A 12,136-nucleotide genomic window follows, 5' to 3' on the forward strand; every position below is an offset into this window, starting at 1 on the left:
GGTGAAATCATGACTGATGTTGTATTGAGAACTTAAAAAAAAAAAATTTAGGACTGAAGTGATGTTTTTCACGGAAGGCTGGATTTACACTGCAATGGTTCAAGTGACACAATCGGGATATATAGAAACGTGCCCGTTCAAACGTGGGATATCTATCTACCAATGTGAATGCAGTGTAATGTGTCTAACATATACACACCCACCTTTGCACAAACAATGCAAATAAACACTGCAACACAACCTTTTTAAGTCGGAGTACAGTAAAAACACAGCCCTATGTTTTTCCAAATTTTGTGCATTGGCTCCCTCTGGTGGTACACATTGAATCACTGAACTAAATGGCGTAGGTGCAGTGGCTTTAACTAAAACATTAAATAAAAATCCCAGTGCCAGTTAAGCATTTAAGTACAGATCAGTTATTTTGAAGTACTATACATTTTCATATAATCTTTTACAACAGTTTTTCTGTCTTAATTATGTTTTTGTGGTGATACTTGGTATAAAATAGTGAGAACCACTGGCATAGACCATTAATTATGATGTGCGTATGTACTATATATGCTACATTAGGAGGTGTGGCATACTGGCGTTCAATAAAAAAGGCAAAATAATGTGGAGGTTACTCTGATTAAAATCGGTGGGGGAAGAGACTGCCTAGGCTTCATGCCAGTTTTAATATTTTTATTATATCTGTATTTTTTTTCCAGTTGCAAGTGTTGACGTAAGTGGAGTTATTTATGTGCACTTCAGGGGTCTTTTCATATATATTGTTTCATTTTCCCTAAGTGTAAGCACGGTCATATGTGATATGTGTCACTTGAAATGTACATGGAAATCAAATGAATTGCATTCAATTGGGTAATTGTACCTGCAGTGTAAAATCCAGCTTTAGCCAGAGTGACCTTGCTAAAGAGTGCTGCAATGTGAGAGCGTGCTTTTTTTTCTGACCACAAGAGGGCACTCTTGCTTCTCCTTCTGATCTTTATGGTCTGAAAAGCAATCGTTATATTTGTGAAATGTTCTAACATTTGTTTAAATTATCTCCTCCAGGGCCAGATTACACTCATGGACGCGCCTGTATTCCAAGACATCCAGCCCGAGGTGAGACAACTTATGAATACATAATAAGACCGCTATCATAATATAAATGGATTGAGTTTTTATTCAGTAACCCACTTGTGTGCTGTGAATAAATGCTCATAATGGCTAAAAGTTAATTTTGTCTATCTGGGATTATTAACATTGTAGATAGCAACAACATATTTCTATTACATTTTGAATAGTCACAGTTTTCATTAACGATATAGATATTAGTAACAGAATCGTGTTTGCCTAATCAAAATGTAAATTAGGATATCTGAAAAGGGACATGTCGATTGTCTTGAATTAAGGTTATTTAAAGATATCTTGAACTGAATTTAAGACTTCAGTATCAAATTGTACATATCTCAAACTGGACAACAACTGTGTAATTCACATAGCTTATGTCTGCATGCAATTTAGTAGATATCTGTAATGACAGATCCCATACACAAGAATGACAAAACTACCATTATTTGTCCTTTTCAAAACGGTGTTGCAGAAATTTGAAATGACAATTGTGGATAGAATGCAGTTGTGTGATTTATTCACTTGGGCTGTTAAATGTCAAAAGGGCTTGCCATAATACCTGTAAATGCGTCTTAAGATGGATATCGAATAAATTCTCCAACGGCTTCCGCTCTGTCCCGCTCGCTTCAACTGAACACCTTAGTTCTGCCGCTGGTCGCCATGGTAACAAAAACTTCACTCTGCAAAACCGCGAGGGCAAAACCACTAACCTAAGTGATTTGAACCAGAATTTGGCAAGTGCTTGTTAAGTGTGTGTAATTTGACCCTTTTGAAGGATCTTGGAGACCTTTGAACCAGACAACTTGAAACTGCTTCAAATTGTGAAAAAGGTGCCATAATATGTCCTTTAAATCGACCCACCGGGTTAGGTTTACAAGCCCTCGCTTATTGTGTCAGAATCTGGAAGTAAGTGCCGGCCTGTTACAGAGACGAAGCTTGTATGTAGCTCAAAGGAAGAGGAAGAGGGAGAAGAGTACACTTGATTGAAAACCTTATTTTCCATTTCCTTGTCCTCGTGGTCATATAATGCAAAAAGCAGGTGTGTGTGTGCGTGTGCGTGTGTGTGTGTGTGTGCGCGCGCGCCTGTCTGCCATCTCAATTGTGTTCCCTGGCCGAGTAAGAAAGTATTAAATAACTGGTTGTGTAATACTCGTTTAACTTGGCACTTTCTAAGTTTTGTACCGGAGAGCTTTGCCACATAACGCATAATGTAAGTGACTTAATTTGTTCCATGCCATTTTAACATTCTAAACTGTCATACAAGCAGAAGAAAAGTTTGCCATTATATAATAAAGTAAAACTACAGACTCTTGTAATAAAGAGACACCGGTATCAGCAGTATTATGAGTAAGTGTATCTCTTTTTTCTTTTTGTGTATTTTGGTTCTTGATTTGATCCTTACTTGCTCTATTTTAGATTTTTCTTTTTATAATTGTTATTTTATTAATGTAAAGTGGTCTTCAATTAAATGAAATTACATTGATATATGTGACGTATTAATAGCTCTTATTCTAGTATTTTTTTTCTAATTTTATTCCAAATAAATATATTGAGAGAGAGAAAAAACACCATTACGGGGTGTTGTATAGAGGATGGGTGTGTAAAAAGAGGGAATTATTTCTGATCATTTATTATTAATTATGAGGGGAAAAAAATAATACAATCAATTTAGGGATAAAGCTGCCCCAACAAAATGTGGGAAAATTTTAAGCACTGCGAAAAAAATTTAAGATGCGCAACAACTCCCATTTCCTGTTCTTTGATTATCATGACCCTGCTCGGTCGGCATCACATGACCAGCTTCTCTTAAGTTTCTCACAAGATTTTCTTTTGGTTGACTTTTGAGGTGTATTTTCCCCAAAAAATGTTGGTTGAATTCCAAAATGTTCCTATTTACATGGACTAGCTTGCAAATGTGCAATTAGAACAGATTTAAAAGGTATCTTATCATTGCAGTGCAGTGTCGTTTTCTTTTGGATTAAGGTTGCAAAATGGGAACACGGGAAAGAATCTCGTCCAAGACGAGATGAGAGGCTCTCTTTGTTTGGATGTTGTAAATTAAATTTCACGCTTTGCAGTGCTCCCACCCGTCTGTATTTGCTCTTCACATGATATCAGATAAGACGTTTTTATATGATGCTCTTGCATAAACGTAAACACAACAGCTCTAATCCATCCTCTACAAGATGAATTCGAAGTGCTTGAGTTTATTAAAAAAAAAAAAAAGTCCATAATGAAAGCTAACCTTCGTTTGACCTTATTGTTTTAAATCAATTTTGTTCACTGAAAGGCATGGTGGTCGAGTGGTAAGCACATTGACACCCAGTGGTTGAGTAGCAACATAAGTGGCCTCCATCTTTGTGGAATATTCATGGAATGAGTGCTTCAAACGCTTCTAAAATCCTCAAGAACAAATTCACAAAAAATGATTGGTTAGTAAAGAACGTGACTTATTCTACTGCACACACTCTTCTCATAAATAAAGTTCCATTTGAGGTATTAAGTCATGTTTGTGGGCAAGTGAATGATGTTGACTTGGAGAACCTGTCGGAATTTCATCCCGTACAAGCTTGTTGGAGGATATTTTTAACTGAAACTTCTGGAGAAGGTTACCCAAGTGGCAGATGAAACAAAAGGGTCGAGGAGGTATGTTGATATTGAGAAATAGTTAAATTATGCTGTTTTACTCTAATTTGGGAGTTGTTTTGGGGGGGACCAGGTTTTCTATAGTCTATAAATAAATATTGATCCTACCAGACTTATCATTTTGACAGGATGAGTGATTGTCAATTTTGGCAGATCTTCTGATGTTGCTCTCAGACTTCCGAGGTTTGGAGTTCAAATCTCAGCTGGAGGTTGCACGTTCTCCCTGTGAGGCCCGCAGAAAAAAAATCCCCCTAAAACAGACTGTGTAATAATTTTAGGCCTGTGTTCAGATGATTTGTAACAGACTTTGGAACACCCACATGTGACCACCCACCCATCAAATTTTCCTTCATGCCACCGCTCTTGTCCTGGCATCATAATGCGCATTCTGAGTTCTCCCAGGATACCCACACTGCAGGTTTACGACTCCAGAAACTCAACTATTTGTATACAAGCCATTAAACTGCCATTTTTCCTTACTATCCATCCTCCATCCATTCTCTGTACCACTTACTCTCATTTGAGTCTCTTGGTGTGCTGGAGCCTATCCCAGCTGACTTTTGGGCGAGAGGCAGGGCACACACTGAAGTGTTTGCCAGCCAATTGCAGGGCGCATCCTGTAATATGTTCGCTGCCACGTGGAATTGAAATGGTTGACTGGCTTGTCTTAAAAAGCTCTTTGGGAACTATTCGTCATTCTTCTATACCAGGAGACTTGACTGCAGACAGTCTTTACAATGTTTTTGCCTTTCACATGTTTGAAACTTAATCATATCAAGCTGGGAGTCGATGAAATATTAAGTGACAGAGAACGTTTGCCTCCAAGTCACTCATGACGACATCAGCCAAGTGAGTTATGTGGTGTCCCCACTGTCTGCCAAGTATCAGTTTTTCAACATGGCTATCGGATTGCATTTTTTGTCCCGGTGTGTATTTCTCACACATTCACACTGGAAATCCGTGGATGTGTCAGGCTTGTCGACGGAAGGTTGTGTTTCTAGACATGGCCTCATGTAGTCTTAATGGCTACCAGTGCTGTACGTGAGACACAAACTCAAACTGAGTCTTGTGCCATTTACAGTATAAGGTTTTTGATGTCGTACGGTATCCAAGTGTGGCTCCATAGCTGACAGCTAGAATATGTATCACAATAAGTGCTAGGACTTTTTAAGCCATTGGTGGCCACTGGCCAACAATAGTTAGGATACAGAGGAGTAAACATCCCCTGCTGAGGGAGCATCGGTCTTTTGAAGTCTCCAAATACACCACAAATGGAGAGGTGTGGTGTACGGGGTTGGAGAAGAGAAAACTACTGTATTTCCTCATGTACAGTAGTGGCGAGTATGCCTCCACTTTGCATACATCAGAACTTTGTTTTTAATCTCAACTGTAAACCTCAGCTTTACAGATGCCATACACTCGCGACTTGTGGGTGAAAGGGACCGAGTCCTGCCATGAATAGTGGTAAAACGACCATCCAATGTTTTTTTTTCTTCATGATTGCATTCATAGTACCCCCAGTAAAGTCACAGATCATTTCAGACTCCATTACCCTTAAAATAAATACAGTATCCTACTTTCACTAATAACTAGCACCAATGACTTTGGAAGCATCTTGTGGCATCTTTTATGGCGATATGGAAAGGCAAAAAAGTCGGTGAGTTTTTAACTGAATTGCTGAGACTGTTCCACAAACAAAACACATACTGTAAGTGCAATTGTGACTTGCAAACCATGCATAGTTTGGAGATAACCAAGAGCTGGCAATAAGTCCCTAAAATAAAATTTTTGATTTGCGTTTGCCTATTTTTGCACCTGTGCATTTTTTTTAAATAGTATTTTCCCAGCAGTAGCGTGTATTCACTTCCACAGAAGAAATATGAAATAGCTTCTTTACAGATAATGTCAAATTAAAGTTACACTGTAAAGAAGAAACTTCTCTTAAAACACAATCCTTAATACAAGTTAATTATGTATTTTAAACATTCAATAAATTCACATCAGTAAATTAAAATAAATTCCATGTCATTGCCATTCATACAGGCCAGTTACTCCTTTAGAATAACAAACTTTTACAGGCAGTGTAAAAGGGGCCCTGGTGGTATCAAGAGCCTAATGAGCGTTCACGGCACACTAGTTGGGAATCACGGATCGAGACAGACTGTGGCAAAGGTTGCGCTGCATACTTGACGCGATAACACGCTCGGTGTAATTTTACTGCTCTTGACAAACGATCAGTCCAGTGGCCTGTAGCAAAAGAGCGCCTGGTAAAGTCATCGCCCTTGATGGTGTGCACAGGAAAAGGTAGTAATGTTGGCTGGAACATAGAGCTGATCCTAGCCAGAGTCTACACTTTGGAGGCAGCGGTGCGTTATATGGCTGCCCTTATCCCTATCGTAATTCTCTCTTACCCTTGTTGTTGTTTTTTATCAAAACAAGAGGGAACAAGTATGCCTGTTGACCTGCGCCACTAAACTTGGCAACGTCTCACAATCAGCCAAAGGTTCTACTTGGTCTCGCCGCAAGCTGATGTTCACATAATCAACAATCCCTATTTTTCTTCCTGTTCGAGCGAATCCCCCTCACATCTCTGGTCTCTTGCCGCATGCGCAACTTGTTTAATCAATTTTTCCATCATACCTCCGCTCTTGTCTTGGCACGCTGCACATTCTCAGATCTCCCAGGGTACCCGACGCTGCAGGTTTCATTTACAATGTAGACAATGGGAAAAGTAACCGCTGCGGTATCACTCATGAGGTCATCCGCATCTGCGGTTCTGCTGCAGCTGGTTATCTTATTCCGCGCCGACTGGCTGTTTATACGATACTTCTCGTGACGTGCATTTAAGTCCTACTGGAGTGAAGTGTGTCTGTAGTCGTTAATCGATAATTTGCCACTAAAACGAATTGACGTCAGCTGTTCTCTGTAGGTGTCATTTTGGTCTTTAATAACCCAAATTTTGACTTTTATGTGCCCAGCTGTGTTACCATGGGCAGCGTCTAGGGATGTTCCACTGTTTGTGGCTTGACGGTTTAGCCTTTTTACTGCAGCTTTCACAAATCAAGCAGACACCACTGTGGAACGTCCACATTTAAACACCATATTTGTATTGTGCGGTTCACTGAAATTAGGGAGCAAGTCCGACTCTTGCCGAGAATAGCAACAATTAGTCACTTGACAAATCCAGGTGGCCCCGGATTGAAAGATCGGCATAATTTGCTGAGGCCTTTTGGTCTTAAAGGGGGTTTCGACCACCTGCCTGTGCTACCAGATCGGTGGTCAAGAGCTGTCAATACCATAGAGCGTCGTTGTTCAGAAATAGACGTGCAATAGTGTGGATATTTGAGAGAATGATGACTGACATGGTCTACAGAGGGGAAGCACAATTTATTAAATAAACAGTTGACTCACTTCCAATGAGCCGTGCTCCTGTTTTCCGCCGCAGCCACATCCGAGCTCCATGTAGGCCGGTGATGATCATCCTGCAAAGGTCTCCACATCCTTGTCTGGACCCTGTTTTGGACCCAGGTCTCAGCTCACCGTTGTCTGCTTTTACCATTTGACATCGGATATTACAAATGCAGAGGTTCAAATGTGGTCTACCTCTGTTACTAGAAGTTGCAATAAAGGCCTTCACACGGGGTTATTGTGTGCAGTCCTCATATAGTCATGTTATGCTTTTAGTCGAGCGGGTTGACGGGGGTTAGGAGGAAGACAACCCCCCCCCCCCCCCCCAATTGCCTTACAATTAGTCCTTGGCCTCAGGACAGAGAGGCAGGCAGATTCTGATGGAAGATCTTTGCCTCTGTAGTGGTCTTTAACTCATGGCCTTGGTGGCAGAGTACAAACTTCTCAAAAGTTGGATTCTCATTGCTAACGAAATGCTCAACCTATTGTCACTATCACTCCCTTCACAGCTGCTACTTCTTTTTAGGATCGATTGTGTATTACAGTCTCTTTCGTTCATACACGGACATCTAAGGAAATCTTGTTTTTTCACCCACAATTTAAAACACGAGCCAGATCCACTAAAGGTTTGCGTAGCTTTTGTGACATTTTGCTATGTAGGTGTACAAGACATGACGTTGAGATTGTTGTCCCTCAGTGGAATAATGCACTCCAATATATTTTTATTTTACAACCATTTATCTGCTTGCTCCCTCTCAGTGACCTGCGAGCAGACATTTGTTACAAAAAATAAAAATGCTGGCTGTGCTCCTTCTCCAGATGTCAATTCTCCTGATTGTCTGTTCTCAGGAGCTGTCAAGCTGCGGTTGGAACAAGAAGGAGAAGCACAGCTCTGCTCCCAATGTTGTGGCCTTCACTCGCAGGTTCAACCAGGTGAGCATGCTGAGTCATAATTGCATTTGAAAGTCATCCGCAATTCAAAGATTACGCCTCATTCTTCAATCCTTGTCCTCCTTTTGTGTTCATTCACTTAGCAAATCATTCTTTCTTTTTTTCTTGGCTTATGAACTTTGCATAATAATTTGTTCACGCCATCTCCATTCCACTCATAAATCAGTCTAAATGGTCTATGTAAAATGTGTAAAATGGTTAATTAATAATATATGTATATGGTAAATGGCAGTACTTTTAAATTAAACGCTTTTCCACCTTACAAGGCCCTCAAAGCGCTATACATTTTGACTACTCATTCACCTACTGATGACAGCATCAGAAGCAACTCGGGGCTCAGTATCTTGAAGAATCAAGAATAATTTGACGCGGTCCCAATTGCCTGGGATCGAACTGACAACCTCAGGGTTGCGAGACAACCACTCTACCACTGAGCAGTTTTTAGGGGGAAAACTGTTACAAGTTCAACCTTTTGTGGATTACTATGTCCTCAATGGCTAACATTATAGACGCTCACATTGGTGTATTGCTCTTGTGACATTAGGGTAAAAATGTCTTATGCAATTATGCTATTAGGCTAATCACATACTGCACAATTTATGTGAATCTAAATATTTGGTGGGCCAGTTTGAAGAACCGACTGGGCCGAATGTTGCCTGCCGACTATACTTTGCCCATCCCTGGCATAAATAGTTATCTGGAATCTTGTTTTTTTTTTGTTTTGTTTTTTCAGAAAGTTGTGAGCATTGGAACAAAGGGTCGTCTTTTTTAATCCCGTTCATTGGGCTTCTTTAAACCCTCCTTCGGCGCCTACCAAGTGTAAACGGATGAGACCATAACGCAAGAATGTGTTGCTGAGGAAACCATTCTTTGCGCGGCAGTTCCCAAACGGCGATTCAAGATGTCGGGCGCTCAAACGCTAGCCAAGGAAAATTAGCTGGTTGGATAATGGGATTGGGCTGCCGGACTCCTGCCGAGCAGCAATAATCCTCGTCCTTCACTCGTAGCTTTGTTGGCACCACCATACGCCAGGAGTGGAGCCCAGCCAGGCAATTAAACAAGAGGCGCAGATAATAATCTACAGCCCGTGTTGACGAATGCACAGTGATCTGACTTTATGAGTTTTGTCACAAACGCTGAGGCAGTAATGACTTACATCCTGTAATACCAGATGTAAATGCCAGTGTTCCACAGATTAATGGACATGCAGAGATAGCAGACTGTCAAACCCCCACCAGATGTAATCACATTTTCTGTATTCCATCGTTGGTTCCAGGTTATTACAAATATTAATCTTTAGTCACCTTCAGACCATTAAATGTGTTCATCATGTGTCCAAATCTGCTGGCCTTGATTTACTTGGCAGTACCCAACCCACTTGAATGTGCGGTTCAGTTCAGTTTGGTAGACTGACTCCACATGCTGTGAATGTGGCAATTAACCGCTCCCTTTTTGCACAGATATGTCTAATTGATCCACCTTTGCATTCTACACAGAAACACAAAGATAAAAGTGTGCTGTATGTTGACAGTTTGTCATTTACTCCTTACTTTCTTGGCCAATAAAAGTCTTGGTATCTATGAAGCAGATCCGGACTGAGTTAGCATTGCAAACATCAGTATGTGTGGAAGCACCCTTAATGGGGACACATACATAGAATTGGCTTTTTAATGGCTTGTATACAAATAGTTGGCTCTCTGAAGTGCCTGCCCACCATAATTTTCACCAAGTGTGAAATTACAAGACTAAGGAAGGTTTACAACGGAGTTCTGTCCCATGTCCGGACCATCGTAAATCTAGGACCCTTTGTATACAAATGTGTTGGTCTTTCAACTGTCTGCCCACCCACCAAGTTTTTACACAAGTATGTCAGTCTTTGGCAAGTTGACTAGTTCCCAAAATGCGAAGTGAACCCTTCTGAATTTTGCCATATTGTCGCAATGAGCTAATTTAAGCAGTTAATGTCCACTCTGTCTCTCCAACCATTATCCAACAACTAGGCTGGGTGAACAGCCACCACTTTCAAGCATGCTTTTGGAATGTGGGATGAAAACCCTAACAACCACAGTGTGTGTATTTAATATTACTTAATGGAAAAAGTGTATATGCAGATTTTTTGCCGCTACACTAACTGCATAGATGAAAGTTGGGAGCGGAAAGAGAATGTGACAGGAGTAGGTGGATAAACTTATCACTCCACAGCTCCTTGCTTCTACCTCGAAAGAAAAGCAACCCACGGTACTCTTTCCAGGAAAGATGAGCAAAACCAGCTGTGGGTTCCGAATGTGTGCACGTCCCACACAGCGCACCGGGACTCAGCTCAACACACCTGTGTTGCTATGCTGCGTGAGTCTATCCAGTTACACCGTGGAAGGAGAGAAGAATGAGTAACAGTACAGAATTTAAATAAGATGGCATTTTGTCTGCATTTGGACATAAGTCCAGATGCTCTGAGTGTTATTAAGAACACATGGTGCACATGGTTCCCTCGTAAACCCCCTGAGCGCAGTGACGTTGAGGCCAACACTGACCCCTTACACCCACACCCCCTGACCAATTACCTTGTCTTTCTCAGTCTTTCCATTTCTGCTTGATCAAATCAATGACTTGTTTGTATGCGGAACCACTCCACAGTCTCATGCGCATCCCTACTCGGATTTATGTTTATAAATCATGTCAACCCTCTGCCTTTTATTTTTTACAAATCAAACTCTTCCCAGGTGTCTTAATTACACATCTGTGACATGCTTTTGTCAAAATATTCCATCTTCATGCATGCTCGTGAGCCAGCCCTCATTGCACCCCATATATTGGCGAGGCTGGCATTCGTTACCATGACAACCAGGCTAAGAGTATGAGCTTTGGGACTATAGAGGCTTCGCAGGCTGCCTCTCATTTCAAAGTGTGGAGTCCAGAGTAAGGGGGAAAAAGCCTTGAAGATGCATGGCTACATTACCAAACACAAACCCTGCCGGCGTGTCATGGGGGATTCATGGGAGATGTGGGTGTTTTCTGCATGAAAGTGTTTGAGTCTATGCTGATTATGTCATCGGTGGCAAAACTTCCCCATCATTAAATTGCATCAACTTTCTGGGGGGGGGGGGGGGGGGGGGTGGGTATTTTCAAGTAACAACTCTTAATAAGGAGTTTGAAGACTTTTCTGTCTGGGTTTTATATATGGAGTCTGCTTTTGCTCACATCTCTACCTGTGTGTGTTTAAAAAAAAAAATCCAGACCAGTTTCTGGGTGGTTCGGGAGATCCTCCACGCGCAGACGCTGAAGATCAGAGCCGAGGTGCTGAGTCTATATATCCGCACTGCCAAGGTACACACGCCCCCCACCTCTGCATAACACGACCTTAACCCCTGGCGGTTGTTTGCATTGAAAACACATTGCTAATGTCTCGTGTCTTTATTGTAGAAATTGTGCGAAATGAACAACCTCCACGCCGTCATGGCGGTGGTGTCGGGCCTGCAGAGCGCTCCCATCTTTAGGCTCACCAAAACGTGGGCGGTGAGTATGCTTGTCCCAACTTTGAAGCCAAGCCTAGTTTATTTAGTTGGCAATTGGGGAGTTTCTTAAAGAACACACAAACAAAAGGCTAATGAAACGTAACACGTGTAACAAAACAAGATGGATGACTAGTTGTGGCAAAATTAACATATCAAAAGATTACATTGACATATATTATCCTGACAAGAACTAAACTCTATGCAGTTAAGTGGAAAAACATTAAAAATCTTACATATTGCAGATTGTCTTTCCATGGCTTTTATAACAATCACATCGCTGAATCCTTCCAGTTACTGAGTCGCAAGGACAAGGCCACCTTTGACCGGCTGGACTTCCTGATGTCCAAAGAGGACAATTACAAGCGTCTGCGGGACTACATAAGCAGCCAGAGCATGGTGTCCTGTATACCATACCTAGGTAACGCGCACACACACATCCTCCTTATATTAACCACCATCAGCCCATGAACATCACCGAGGCCTCAAATGGGGCCTGTGTGCTGTATGTA

General features: G+C 41.4%; 1 protein-coding gene across 3 annotated transcripts in view; it reads left to right on the plus strand.

The window, feature by feature from the left end:
* The window catches only part of ralgps2 (Ral GEF with PH domain and SH3 binding motif 2), a 56,615-nt gene that overhangs the window by 15,082 nt on the left and 29,397 nt on the right, over positions 1-12,136 (plus strand). For all 3 annotated transcript variants that reach the window (XM_086089374.1, XM_086089375.1, XM_086089376.1), the window contains exons 5-9: positions 1,051-1,101; positions 8,014-8,097; positions 11,350-11,439; positions 11,536-11,628; positions 11,919-12,045. In XM_086089374.1, the coding sequence (XP_085945500.1) occupies positions 1,051-1,101; positions 8,014-8,097; positions 11,350-11,439; positions 11,536-11,628; positions 11,919-12,045 (445 nt within the window). The remainder of the gene's footprint in view (positions 1-1,050; positions 1,102-8,013; positions 8,098-11,349; positions 11,440-11,535; positions 11,629-11,918; positions 12,046-12,136) is intronic.

The sequence above is a fragment of the Leptonotus elevatus genome, chromosome 11, assembly GCF_054856555.1.
Source record: "Leptonotus elevatus isolate MCC_2025b chromosome 11, RoL_Lele_1.0, whole genome shotgun sequence".
Taxonomy (NCBI): domain Eukaryota; kingdom Metazoa; phylum Chordata; class Actinopteri; order Syngnathiformes; family Syngnathidae; genus Leptonotus; species Leptonotus elevatus.